Genomic DNA, 14674 nt, shown 5'->3' with positions numbered 1-14674 from the left:
TTCATTCCTTTTTATGGCCAAATATTATATCGTTGTATGGACATACTATACTCTGTTCATTCGTTTTTCAGTTGATAAACACTTAGGTTGTTTCTACTTTTTGGTTCCTATGAATAATGCTGCTATGAATGTTCATCTACATGTTTTTGTGTGGGCTGGGCACAGTGGCTCACGCCTGTAATCCCAGCACTTTGGGAGGCCAAGGAGGGAGGATGACTTGAGCCCAGGAGTTTGACACCAACCAAGGCAACATAGTGAGACCCCATCTCTACAAAAAAAAAATTTTTTTTTAACTAGCTGGGTGTGGTGGCACGCACATCTAGTCCCAGCTACTCAAGAATCTGAGATGGGAGGATTGCTTGAGTCTGGGAGGTTGAGGCTGCAGTGAGCTGTGATCAGACCTCTGCACCTCAGCTTGGGTGACTCAGCAAGACCCTCTCTCAAAAAATAAAATACAGATTTAAAATTTAGAAAATTCAAAAGTTTAAAATTTTTTTAAATACAGGTTTTTGTATGGACACCTGCTTCTATTTCTCTTGAATGTATGAATGAAGTGGAATTTCTGGTTCGTATGGTAACTCTATGTTTAACCTTTTAAAGGTTAAACATTATTTTGATTTGCATTCTCCTGAAGGATAATGATGTTGAGCATTTTTTCATGCACTTGCTGACCACTTCTATATCTTCTTTGTAGAAATATGTACTCAGATCCTTTGCCTGCTCTTAATTGGGTTATCTTTTAATTATTGAGTTGTAAAAGTTTTTAAACATATTTGAGATACAAGTTCATTATCAGATTTTTCCTAAAAATGCTCCCATTCTGTGCATTGTCTTTTCACTGTCTTGATGGTATCCTTCGAAGCACAAAAAAGTTTAATTTTAATGAAATACAATTTGTCTATTTTCTCCTTTGTCACTCTGCTCTCATGACATGAAGATTTACACTACTATGCTTTCTTCTAAGAGTGTGTAGTTTTAGCTCTTACAGTTAGGTCATTTTGAGTTAATTTTTTTTTTTTTTCTGGAGACTGAGTCTCACTCTGTCGCCCAGGCTGGAGTGCAATGGCATGATCTTGGCTCACTGAAACCTCCACCTCCTGGGTTCAAGCGATTCTTCTGCCTCAGCCTCCTGAGTAGCTGGGATTACAGGTGTGCACCACCACGCCTGGCTAATTTTTGTATTTTTAGTAGAGACGGGGTTTCACCATGTTCATCAGGCTGGTCTCAAACTCCTGACCTCGTCGTGATACACCCACCTTGGCCTGTCAAAGTGTTGAGATTACAGGCGTGAGCCACTGCACCCGGCCTTGAGTTAAGTTTTTATGTGGTGTGAGATGAAGGTGACCATCTAATTCATTCTTTTCCGTATGGATATCTAGTTGTCCCAGCACCATTTGTTGAAAATACTATTCTTTCCCCCATTGAATTGTCTTAGCACCCTTGTTAAAAATTAATAGACCTTAAATGTTAGGATTTATTTCTGGACTCTTAAATCTAGTCCATTGATCTGTATGTCTATCTTTATGCCAGTACTGCACTGTCTTGCTTACTGTAGCTTTGCAGTAAGTTTTAAAATTGGGAAGTGTGAGTCCTCCAATTTTCTTGTCCTTTTTTGAGTCTCTTGAAGTTGCATATGAATTTTAGAACCAGCTAGCCAATTTTTGCAAAAAGGACAGATGGGATTTTGATAGGTATTGTGTTGAATCTGTAGATCAGTTTGGGAGTTTTTCTATCTTAACAACATTAAGTCTTCCAACCCATAAACACAGGATGTCTTTTATTTAAGTCTTTGTCAATTTCTTTTAGCAATATTTTGTAGCTTGCGGTGTGCAACTCTTACATGTGTTTTGTTATATTTATTCCGAAATATTTTATTCTTTTTGATGCTATGGTAAAGGGAATTATTTTCTTACTTTCATTTTCAGATTATTCATTGCTAGCCTATAGATTTTGTGTATTGATCTTGTATCCTGCAGCCTTCATGAACTCATTCATGCATTGTTGAGGTATAATTGACAATAAAAATTATATATATTTAAGGTGTATATTAATTTGATGATTTCATATACATTGTGAAATGATTACTATAATTGAGCTAGTTTACCATATCTATTACCTCACATTGTTCCCATGATTTTTTCTTTTTGTCTTTTTTTCTTGTTTTTTTTTTTTTTTTTGGTGGGGAGAGTTTGGTGAGAGAACACTTAAGATCTACCCTCTTGGCAAATTTCAAGTATACAATACAGTATTACATTAGATCTTCAGAACATTTTCATTTCTTATAACTGAAGCTCTATACCCTTTGACCAACATCTCTCCATTTTTCCCCTTCCTTAGCTCCTGGTAATCACCATTCTACTCTCTGTTTCTATGAGTTTGACTATATTAGATTCCACATACAACTGAGAACATGTATTGCTTGTCTTTCTGTGCCTGGCTTATTTCACTTAGCATAATGTCTTCTGGGTTCAACCATGTTATCAAAAATGATAGGACTTCCCCTCTTATAGGCTGAATATAGTATCCCATTTTGTATATATGCCCCATTTTCTTTATCCATTCATCTCTTAATGGGTATTTAGATTGTTTCTACATCTTGGCTATTGTGAAAATGCTGCAATAAACATAGGAGTGCAGATATTTCTTCAGGATACTGATTTCACTTCTTTTGGATATATGCTTAGAGTGGGATTGCTGGATCATAAGGTAGCTCTATTTTTAGTTTAAGGAATCTCTATACTGTTTTCTATAATGGCTGTAGCAATTTACATTCCCACCAACAGTGTACAAGGGTTCCCTTTTCTCCACATCCTTGCTGACATTTGTTATCTTTTGTCTTTTTTATCATAGCCATTCTGACAGGTATGAGGTGGTATTTCATTGTAGTTTTGATTTGCATTTCCCTGATGATTAGTGATGTTGAACACCTTTAAATACACCTGTTGGTGATTTGTATACCTTCTTTTGAGAACTGTCTATTCATTTCCTTTGCCCATTTTAAAATCAGGTTGTTTGGTTTAGGCTATTGAGTTCTGTGAGTTCATTATATATTTTGTATATTGACCCCTTATCAGACATATGGTTTGCAGATATTTTCTTCCATTAAGTTGCTTCTTGATTGCTTCCTTTGCTGTGCAGAGCTTTTTAGTTTGATGCCATCCCACTTGTCTGATTTTTGCTTTTGCTGCCCGTGCTATTGGTGTCACATCCAGAAAATAATTGCCATATCAGTGTCAAGAAGCATTTTCTTTCTATATTTTCTTCTACTAGTTTTATGGTTTCAGGAATTGTGTTAAAACTTTAATCCATTTTGCATTAATTTTGGTACATGGTATAAAAAAAGAGTTCATTTTCGTTCTTCTGCATGTGAATATTCAGTCTTCCCAACAGGAATGTAATTAAAATTTAGATTGAGAGGTAGATACTTGCATATAGGGTTTTTCTGTCTTGAAGAATCCTAAACTGTAAGTATCTCAAATGGATGATTCTCAGTATAACCCTCCATCCCCATCCCCAACACCTGAGGAACTTCCGTCAACAATGATGACTCACCACTGCTAGGAATACTCTTACCACTCTGCAATTTGAAAAACTCCACCAAGTATCTCCACCTTCTCTTCAATATGGCTATTAAACCCTTCAGAGCTAACACGTTAGCAGGCAGTTTTCAGACTTATTTTGAGAGACAGAACCTCCTTTTTCAAGTGAAATCTTAATGAAACCACAATAAAATAAAAGCAAAGCTGCTGGGGTTGAAGAGAGTGATGAGAAGGTGAAGCCTCAGCCTGGCTTGTTATGATGACCTCCCCACCTGTGCTCCTAAGCAGCCCTTCAGGACTGTCTGTGGGAGTTCCTCAGAGCATGGTTTTGTAGCTTGGGAACCTCTACCTTAGGAAACTTTTTAAGTAGCCAGCCTACTGTGGAGCTGAAAGAGGGAAGGAGGCCACAGGCAAATTCACCAGTCTAGCCACGATTGCAACATACCACATCTGTGATTTCACCTTCTCTTGCAAGTTTCCTTTGAGAGGTAGGAAAGTAAAGCAGTTCAATCATAAGCTGTAGTTGCAAACCAAAAGGCAGAGCTCTCAAGTTTTTGATATTGTATCTGTTGGATATATCTCAGGTGCCATCAATGAGAAGGCCACACATCCTGGGTACTATGAAGACCTAGTGGAGAAGTCCATGGGGAAGTATAATCTCGCCACGGAGGAGATTGAGAGGGATTTACACCGCTCCCTTCCAGAACACCCAGCTTTTCAGAATGAAATGGGCATTGCTGCACTAAGGAGAGTCTTAACAGCTTATGCTTTTCGAAATCCCAACATAGGGTATTGCCAGGTAAATGTCACAGGTGGTTTTTGCTAAAAAAAAAATAAAATTTCTATTCATTTGGCAGCAAATAGTGGGAAGGAAGGTTTATGGTTAACAGAACTATCACTTTACCAGGGCCTCTCAACCTTAGCACTGTTGACACTCTGGACTGTTAACTCTTTGTTGTATGGGCTGTTCTATGCTTTGTAGAATGTTTAGTAACATCCCTGGCCCCTACCACTAGATGCTGGTAGAAAATCTCCAGTTGTAACAACCAAAAATGTCTAGATATTGCCAGATGTCTGAGAGGCAGAATCATCCTGGGTTGAGAACCTCTGCACTGAGTGGAGGAGACCTTCCTGCATTCACCACTGTCTAGCGAGGTGACCTGGAGAAGATCCTTCTGATCACTGTCTGCCTCAACCTTCATCCCACCCTGGAGTAAGAGAGAGCATCCTCAGCACCGGGCCTGTCACTGTGGTTCGCCACAGTGTTGCTACTTTGCATCCTCTTAAGTAATAATGTCCTTGAATAGAGCTTTTATATGCTAGGGTTATGTCTTAATACACATTAAAATAAGTGCTTAACTTAGTATTAAGAAAAGTTGCCTACATACCAACAAAAGTCATCTCTTGTACTGGTATAGATGCCAAAATTTGGGAAGCTCCAAAATAACGTGACCTTAGAATCAAAGCCTATATCGGCCAGGTCCGGTGGCTCACGCCCGTAATCCCAACACTTTGGGAAGCCGAGGCCGGAGGATCACGAGGTCAGGAGATCGAGACCATCCTGGCTAACACGGTGAAACACCATCTCTACTAAAAATACAAAAAATTAGCCAGGCGTGGTGGCGGGTGCCTGTAGTCCCAGCTACTCGGGAGGCTGAGGCAGGAGAATGGCCTGAACCCGGGAGGTGGAGCTTGCAATGAGCCGAGATCATACCACTGCACTCCAGCCTGGGCGACAGAGCAAGACTCCGTCTCAAATTAAAAAAAAAAAAAAAAGAATCAAAGGCTATATCATCGTAGAGGCCTTCCCTGACCATCCAGCAAAAGCTAAAAGAGGCTGAACTCCTACTTCAACACACAAGTGCACGTACATGCACACGTTAGTCTCCCTCTACTGCATTATTTTACCTTTTTATAACTTTCAATTTAAATAACCCCCCACATAGACTAGTTAACCTTTTCATCTTTGTTTTATCTAACACTAGCATTTAGGACCTGCAAGATATCACCACTGTGTCCCCCATCCTCCAATACCTAGTCCAGAGCCTGTTACAAGGTAGACCCCTAAAAAAACCTATCTCCGCTGAATGACTAAGGAACTGGCAGGGACCATCATCGTGTACTAGGATCAGCAGGTTAATTCTCAAGTGGAATTTCCATGATGATGTCACTTGGGAACATAATGAGTAAGACTTACAAGAAAGAGCCTATTAAACCAAAATACCTTTTTTGAAATTATATTGTAGAAGCCTGATGAACAGTTACCAGTTTCTGGGAGATCAAAAGAAGTACAGGAGGTAGTTGGCCTCTAATATGATAAAGTTCATATTTACCTTTTGATCTTCCTCTTTTTAATTAAGAAGACTATTAAAGTAGTTGAGTCTAGAGTGGTTATGAGGTATCTGATAATATCTTTTAATAAAGTACAGTTACTTTAGAATTTAAATCACTCTCAGTTATCACTGCCATCTCTCTCCAGATGGAAATGTTGGGTGAGGACTCCAAGTCTGAAAGGTTTCGTTGTTCTCTGAGGTGAGCCTGGAGCCATGTGTACCTGATTATAGAAACCATTATGGAAAGTTACAAAGGAAATGTTTACCTCACTGAATTAAGGATTAAGAACATTGAGAGATTTTAGCAGGTTAAAAGCTTTGTGAAATAGCCTTTGGGCAAATTTTTGGAATAGGGGTTTGCCAGCATGAGTTCGGGGCTCTGTCTGGTGAATATTGGTGTTAAGGAAGACCCTGCACACTTACTGGTTCAAGGACTCAGGTTTTTATGTTTTTACAGGGTCATAAAACAAAACTCAGAAGAATATATGACAGAGACTATGTGTAAAGCCTCCAAAGCCTAAACATGTTTTTCTCGCCTTTCACAGAAAAGGTTTGCCAGCCCTTGTGAGAATAACTGAGTAATTTTAATATGCTAACAGAATTGCTTATATTTTCAACTGTATTTGATGACATCCTCTTTCACTTTTTTAGGCCATGAATATTGTCACTTCAGTGCTGCTGCTTTATGCCAAAGAGGAGGAAGCTTTCTGGCTGCTTGTGGCTTTGTGTGAGCGCATGCTCCCAGATTACTACAACACCAGAGTTGTGGGTAAGTGGAGATGCATTTAACATTTCAACCTATGTCTCATCAAGAAGATGCTTTTAGAGAGGTGCCAGCCAGAACACTATTTCTGGTCACCATAAGCCAAAAGAGTTTCAGACTACTCCAGTTTTTCAAAATGGAAATAAGAGAGGTTGAATAAATATAGGTTGTATACAAAGGAGCCCCATGGAATTTAAGGGACTATACACATATGCCTGCTCCAGAAATTATTTTAGAAAATATTTCATGTGTGTGTGTCACTCTGACATGTGAGAGCTACACCAGGTATGTGCACCATTAACACAAAGAGATTTGATAAAAAAAATTAATAAAGAGGATGGGAACCTATGAAATACAGAGGTGTTGCCAAAAAAAGGCTATCTGGGGTGGAAAAAATAGAATATAGAGGTTTATTGAAAGCTAGGTTTCTAAGGTATTTTTCAGGACTGGTTTTATTGCAAAGCAAACACCTGTTTTGAGGATTTAAATTACTGCTGTTACTCCTTGTAATTCTCTCAAATATCAGTGATTCATTTTAGCAGGACAAGCTTTTCATTGCTTGGGTCGTACAGTATATTGTTTATGCTTCTCACTTGTGTTCTTTCTATATTTCTAAACATTTGCACATGAATTTGATTATTGAAAATATTATCAAAAATGTCCTTACATTGATCATGAATGTGTACAACAGGAATGCTTTTAAGTTTTTTTAAAAAGTAATTGTTTTAAAAAATGATTAATATGTGGGCACCATGCATCCAGAAGTGTGATTTTTTTTTTTTTTTTTTTTTTTTGAGACCATCTCGCTCTGTTGCCCAGATTGGAGTACAGTGGCGTGAATTTGGCTCACTACAACCTCCGCCTCCCAGGTTCAAGTGATTCTCCTGCCTCAGTCTTTGAGTAGCTGGGACTATACAGACTCCCACGACCATGCCTGGCTAATTTTTGTATTTTCAGTAGAGATAGGGTTTCACCATGTTAGCCAGGCTGGTCTCGAACTCCAGACCTCAGGTGATCCGCCTGCCTCAGCCTCCCAAAGTGCTGGGATTATTATTATTTGTTTTAATTAATAAGAGTTTGCCAGCTAAGCTGCTTAGATGTACATTTGGAACTGTAGTCATGTGTTGATGTTCTGGCTGAGGAAGGACTGCATATACAACAGATGTCCCATTAGATTATAATACTGTATATTTACTGTATCATTTCTATGTTTTGATACACAACTGTTTACCATTATGTTATAGTTGCCTACAGTATTTAGTACAGTAACATGCTATACAGGTTTGGAGCCTAGGAGCAATAGGCTATACCATATAGCCTAGGTGTGTAGTAAGGCTCTACCGTCTAGGTTTGTGTGAGTACTCTCAAAGATGTTCACATGACAGATTTACCTGACAACCCATTTCTCATGTCTCCATTGTTAAGTGATGCATGACTGTACTTGGATGTACCTCTCATACCAAACCAAACGTTATGTTGCCAACAAAATAACTAATTGTATGTCACGAAAACCTTATAAACTGGCTTTCTCAACAACCCTTATAATTGTCATGTGATTGTTCTTTTTTGGAAGGGAAAACAGGACAGGAAGAGCCCAGAAAGAGAAGATGCAGCCAGAACTAATCTGGTGACTGAGCTGTGTTGACACCTTGGTCTAGTAACAGTCACAGCAGAACAGTCAGCAGAAAGGAACAGAGTCCTGTGCTAGCAGTCAAGTTGTTTGAATGGATTCTTTAGTTACACTGTGTAGTTGGCTAAGCTGCACCTTTTTGTATACATTGCTGCCACAGGTGCACTGGTGGACCAAGGTGTCTTTGAGGAGCTAGCACGAGACTACGTCCCACAGCTGTACGACTGTATGCAAGACCTGGGCGTGATTTCCACCATCTCCCTGTCTTGGTTCCTCACACTATTTCTCAGTGTGATGCCTTTTGAGAGTGCAGTTGTGGTTGTTGACTGTTTCTTCTATGAAGGAATTAAAGTGATATTCCAGTTGGCCCTAGCTGTGCTGGATGCAAATGTGGACAAACTGTTGAACTGCAAGGATGATGGAGAGGCCATGACCGTTTTGGGAAGGTATTGTACTAAGTCTAACTTTGAAAACCATCTCCGGTTTTCTTCCTCATGCTTTCTCTTCATTTCATGAGTCTTAACTGATTTGATGGTGATCATAATGCCCGCTTCTTCCTGTGGCTGAGGATTTATTTTCATATGCTTTTTCTTTAGAAATTAACAGAATTTCTTTCTCTCTTTCCATCTTTAAAGAAACTCTAGTCCTTTGTTTTAAAATGTAGAACTTGCAGAAAATGATTGGAGAATTATAATGGGAGGATTCCAGTTTCTTCTCCTGTGACTTCTGATGCATTCTTCTTCCAGGTATTTAGACAGTGTGACCAATAAAGACAGCACACTGCCTCCCATTCCTCACCTCCACTCCTTGCTCAGCGATGATGTGGAACCTTACCCTGAGGTAGACATCTTTAGACTCATCAGAACTTCCTACGAGGTAGGTCTTGTTTCCTGGCTGAGCAGGGTTTAACCATGCATTCCACACTTCCACTGCTGCCTGTTTTGTGCTGCTATAACAGAATACCACAGACTGGGCAAAGAACAGATATTTATTTCTCAGTTCTAGACTTTGGGACGCCCCAAATCAAGGCATTGGCAGGTTAGGTCCTGGCCTTTCTGCTTCCAAGATGGCACCTTGCATGCAGTGTCCTCCGGAGGGGAGAAATACCACGTCTTCACTGGCAGAAGAGAGAGAACCCACGCTCATAAGACCTTTTTATAGTGCCATTAATCCATTTGTGAAGGCAGAGTCTTCATGACCTAAATGTTGCAGGTGATTGGCAACTATCTGAGGCTGGTATCAGGAGGGTAGTAGGAAGAATTTACCAAAACAGTTGTAAGTAAAGAAAAGCAGATTTATTAAGGAAAGCATGAAAATACATTGCAAGGATGCAATGGGCAAGTTAGCAAGAGAGGAGTTAACTGCAAAGAGACAAAGCCTTGCTGGGGATTTTATAGGATAGTTCTTGTGCTGTGTGCTGGAGAGGGCTTTGTGCAGTACTGGTAACGCTGAGGATGTAGTGAGCTAACTTGCATTTTTCTGTCAGCCCAGGGTCTGGTGATAGCTGGGCGCAGGAAGATTATGAGTTATTTGCACAGGAGACCTATGTGTTCTGGATCATGAAAAAAGGCAGACTTATAGCTTATCTGTTTTGATTATTTATTTATATATTTATTTATTTTGCTTTCCCTGGGTCTTGCCAGCCCGACTCCTTTTCCCTAATTAGGACTCCACACTAAATACCTCCTATTAGACCCCACTTTCCAACACTGTTGCGATGGGGATTAATTTTCAACATGAGTTTTAGAGGGAATAAAAACATTGGGACTATAGGCTTACCTGCTTCCTTCTACATTGAGAACTACTTCTACATTCCTTCTACAGTGAGAACTACTGGCCAGAAGTAAGTAGTTCTGTGCTAGCTGACAGCTTTGGCCTCCAGAGATGGACATTGAATGGAGCCTGGATGTCTTGATGGGTCTAATACCACAGTAGCACATGGCAAGACAAGCTGTGGCTCTCCAGTGCTTTACCATTCACATCCTGAAGCCTGATCTAGTAGCAGCTCAGATTGAACTCTTTGTAGATTAAGTAGGGGCTGTTGAGAGTAGGGATGGGGAGGCTGACCTTCACAAATCAATTTGCTTTCTGTTCCCATGCTAAGTACTTAGGGCTTCTTTGAAGTAGATAGTCTGAGACACTTAGTATAGCCTGTATAGCCCAGAGTAGACCAGAGTCCTAGGATTCCTCTAAAATTGTTTGGCTTGGATGGGGGAGGATGCTTTCTTGTCCATGATGACCCTGGAATCAGCCTGATCTGCCGCTCTATCTCACAACAGAACTAATATGCTTTTTGGGGCGAAGGAACGACAGTGCCACTTTCCCCCTTAACACCTGGTGGTTTGTGGGGTCCCAAGTGCTCAGAACACTTGATGGTTTCTTCATTTCCTGATCCTTGATTCTCTGAACTTTTATAGAAATCATCACTGAGAAAGCCTGAGTATTCTGCTGAGCACACTATGCTCTCTACAGGTGTTTTGTGATTTTGATTGATGATTGTCAGTATTCCAGCTAGCAACAAAGTGGATAAGAGACAAATAGTGAGGAATGGAGTGAGATCAGAAAGTCTCTCTTAAAGTAAAAAATTTAGTGCTTTTAAAAAAATTGCTATGGATATATAAATCTTTTCAGAAATGTGTGTCCTTAACTCATAATAAGAGAAAGACTGGTAATTATTTTTTAAAATCTTCATTGAAACTCCATATATATTGAAAGCAAAATACTTTGTTTTAGAATCATAAAAGCAATACATGTTCATTTTAGAAATTGTAGGGAAATAGGAAGAAAAAAATAAATTGTATCCTATAAGCATTTTACATTTCCCTTAAGTATGTTTTTCTACTTACAACATACACTTAAAAAAAAAAAGTCCTTCTAAATACTGCTCTGTCATTTTCTATGTATACGATGAGCATTCCCTAATATATTAAATATTATATGAAGGCATGATTTTACTAAATTGTATTCTGCTTTAATGAGGTAACAAAATTTATTTACCTAGTTCCCTTTTGTTAGACATTTACTTCGATTTTTTCCAAATTTTCAGTATTATATAGCATTCTAAGATAAACTTGTACCCAAATATCACATCTCTGATTATTGTCTTAGAATCCTAGAAATGAATTTACATTAAAAGTTTGGATTTAAAAAATTAGATTAAAAAAAAGAATGATCAAGCTATTGGCACACACTGTCTAATTTCCATGAAGGATGTCTCAATTTATGTTTCCACTATTAGAGATAAATAATGAATGTTTCACCTTACTGTCTCCAAAACTATTTCCATATGCATTTAAAAAAATCATCTCCCCAGGACTTTGGAATAGTACTGTATGATGTAAGCAAGAGCTTTTCTATCTATGGGTTGCTTTTCTAAAGGAATCCTCAGACCTTTATTGTTAAAAGAATTCTGGACCAAGGTTTTGTGGGATATAATGGGGTTTCTCTTCAAATAATCTGATCAATCTTTTGTTCTTTAATTCGTAGTATCCCCCCACCCCTTTCTTCTTTTTCTCCTTTTTCCTTTTTGCCTTTGTTAGATGCCTAGGCATGCCTCAGTACCAAGCATTATCAGTACCAGCTCACATTCCTTTCCTTATTTGGAAAGAGGACTAACTTTCTAGCTCATTACAGACACCCCCTTCCCCTTTCTCTCTACTTTCTTTTACTTACCCACCCTATCTAAAAAAATCAATGTTTAGCCAACCGGGATTAGATTGTACAACCCGACCCCAGACAATGGGGAAAGGGTACAGGGGCAGGACTTGGCGTCAGGAATAAAGGCTCTCATGCCCTTTGTTCAGGTGTGCTCTCATGGCAACTGGCCAAGGAGGCACCCCTCTGTGCAGAAGTAAAATTGCTTTGCTAAGAATCTTTTGTTCAAGTGTTCAATTTCCTTAGGGTTTTGAGCGTTATTCCTAACAGTATTAAAGCTTAGTATGTGGCAACTCAGCTTTTTTCTCAACAGCAGATAAGCTAGCTTCATGCTGAAGTCAGCATTTTGCCCATTTTTAAAGGGAAAGCAAAGAAATTGAGACAAGGCCAACAGCTGATTTCCATTTACGTCTTCTTGGGCTGATCCCTAATGGTGGCCCTCAGGCTGCCAGACATCCTATCACAGGACAAAGCCGCAGTTCCCTTCCTCTGCCTGGAAAGACAATCCTTTTAATTTATATCGGTGCCTATATTACCAGGTCTTTCAGTGCGTGATAACTAGGTTTTTGTTTTCTCTTCTCTGCTTAAGTGTCACTACTCTGCTTATGTTTCCAGTGGTTCTCTAATGCCTTGTAGATCAACTTAAAGAGAACACGACGAACTCTTGCTGATCGTTTTTTTCCCTCCTAACCATTAAATTGGTGGTTTTCAATCCTGCCTGTGCATTACATCACTTAATTTTTTTTTAAGCTAAGCTTTTAAAAACATAAACTCCTAGGCTCCATCCCAGACCAATTAAATCTGAATGTAGGCATGAAGCCCAAGAGTACATATATTTTTAAAAGTTTCCCAGGCGATTCCAAATGTCCGGTGAGGGTTGAGATTCACTGCGCTGGATGCAGAATGGGGCTAATCACTGATGTGGGTAAGAATCTGGTTTGGGCTCAGGCATGACACCTGAGTGTTCTAAGGTACACAATGCATTTCTTTTTGTTCTTCAGGATAATTAGCCGTGACAACTGAAACATAGGAAAGAAATCCTGAAAGCACATTCATCTTTTGAAATTTAGTTAAGTGCTCCCTAGGTTGCTAGAAATTAGTCTGATATTGATAACTTCACTTCATAAATACCTCGTGGGGAAAATCTCACTCATTATAAGTTCCCCTAAGCCTCTGTTGAAAGGAATTGTGTAAGTGGTATGAGACTCCAGTTTTCTTCTGTGTAGACCCTTGTGTGAAGCCCTGCACTTTGAGCAGAGTAATATAGAAGTAGAAGACAAAGTCCCAATCTTAAAGTTTGATTCATAGACTGAGATGCCCCTCCTGGAAGGTACAAGAGGATGTTAATAGGCCTTAAAGTGGGTACACAGCTACCACAGAGCTGCTTCATGTTCGAGATGACCCAGCCCAGTGTGTTTAGTCTGAAAAGTGTTAAGCAGGGAAAGGATGTGGCTAATAAAACAGAAGGCACAATCTGTGAAGATGGATAGGCATTTATGAAAGCTTAGAGTAATGTGTCTCTGGCTTATTAATGATTACTATAATAGCTATTACTCATCGAGAGCCTGCCATGTGTGGGGCAAGGTGCTGGGTGCCTTGTAGACAGCTCTGCCATGTAAATGTTAATGCATTTTAAGGTGAAATGTAAGTTAAGAGAGGTTGAGCTAGTTGTTCCAAGCTGCACAGCTAGAAAGCGGCAGCCAGTATTCAAGGAAGAGCTCCCTTGCATTAAAGCCAGGACCAAGGGACTTTATTTGGATTAGAAGAGAGATGGAATTATGGATGTACCGATGGTCATGAGGTCAACTGGTCCAGTGGAGCTGGTTAGTAGGGAGTTTTGAAATCACTAATTGACTTGGAAGGCATCTAACAGCCACTGGAGACTGAAGAGCATTCTTCTTGAAGTACATTATCTCTGCTTCCTGTGCAACAAATTGGAGGAGGGGGAGAGCTGAAGGAATAGACAAGCAAAAAAGATAGTGTGGTTGTATATGGGAAAGACCCAGGAGATGCAAGAAACAGCATTTGTCTATTCATGTATTAACAAAATCTTTTTTTTTTTTTTTTTTTTTTTGAGACAGGGTCTCCCTCTGTCACCCAGGCTGGAGTATAGTGGCTTGATCTTGGCTCACTGCAACCTCCACCTCCAGGGTTCATGTGATTCTCATGTCTCAGCCTCCCAAGTAGCTGAAACTACAGGCGTACACCACCAAGGCTGGCTAATTTTTTGGTATTTTTGGTAGAGATGGGGTTTCACCAGGTTGGCTAGGTTGATCTCGAACTCCTGACCTTAAGTGATCCATCCACCTCAGCCTCCCAAAGTCCTAAGATTACAGGCATAAGCCACCGTGCCCAACCAAGGAAATCTTTATTTAAGATTGTATAAGCACCTTTCTTATGCCAGGTATCATGCTCAGCCCTGGGGATACATTATCAGCACTAGATATTTTCAAGCCCAGTATGAGCCAAAAGGATAACATAATACATTTCCTTTAACCCATCATCCAGTCCCAACAATTATCAACATTTTTCTGATCTTTGTTTTATTACTCCTCCCCACCTTTTTTTCTTTTTTTCCTGAAGTAACTTAAAGCAAACTCCAGACAGTGTATTATTTCACCTGTAAAAGAATGTATCTCTAACAGATAAATTCTTCATTATGTGTCTCTAACAGATAAGGCGAGTTTCGGCATGGCATTTTTTGCTAATCCATAGCTTTGAATTTTAAGTTTAATTTTTAAAAGTTTGTTTATAC

At 39.4% G+C, this 14674-nt stretch overlaps 1 protein-coding gene across 1 annotated transcript in view; it reads left to right on the top strand.

The window, feature by feature from the left end:
• Nucleotides 1-14674, top strand: part of TBC1D9 (TBC1 domain family member 9) — a 136232-nt gene that overhangs the window by 90694 nt on the left and 30864 nt on the right. Inside the window, exons 10-13 of the mRNA XM_001139147.7 lie at nucleotides 4124-4338; nucleotides 6524-6641; nucleotides 8426-8711; nucleotides 9012-9141. Of these exons, the coding sequence (XP_001139147.3) occupies nucleotides 4124-4338; nucleotides 6524-6641; nucleotides 8426-8711; nucleotides 9012-9141 (749 nt within the window). The remainder of the gene's footprint in view (nucleotides 1-4123; nucleotides 4339-6523; nucleotides 6642-8425; nucleotides 8712-9011; nucleotides 9142-14674) is intronic.

This window comes from Pan troglodytes, chromosome 3 (genome assembly GCF_028858775.2).
Source record: "Pan troglodytes isolate AG18354 chromosome 3, NHGRI_mPanTro3-v2.0_pri, whole genome shotgun sequence".
NCBI classification, from domain to species: domain Eukaryota; kingdom Metazoa; phylum Chordata; class Mammalia; order Primates; family Hominidae; genus Pan; species Pan troglodytes.
This window is presented reverse-complemented; position numbering and strand designations above follow the sequence as displayed.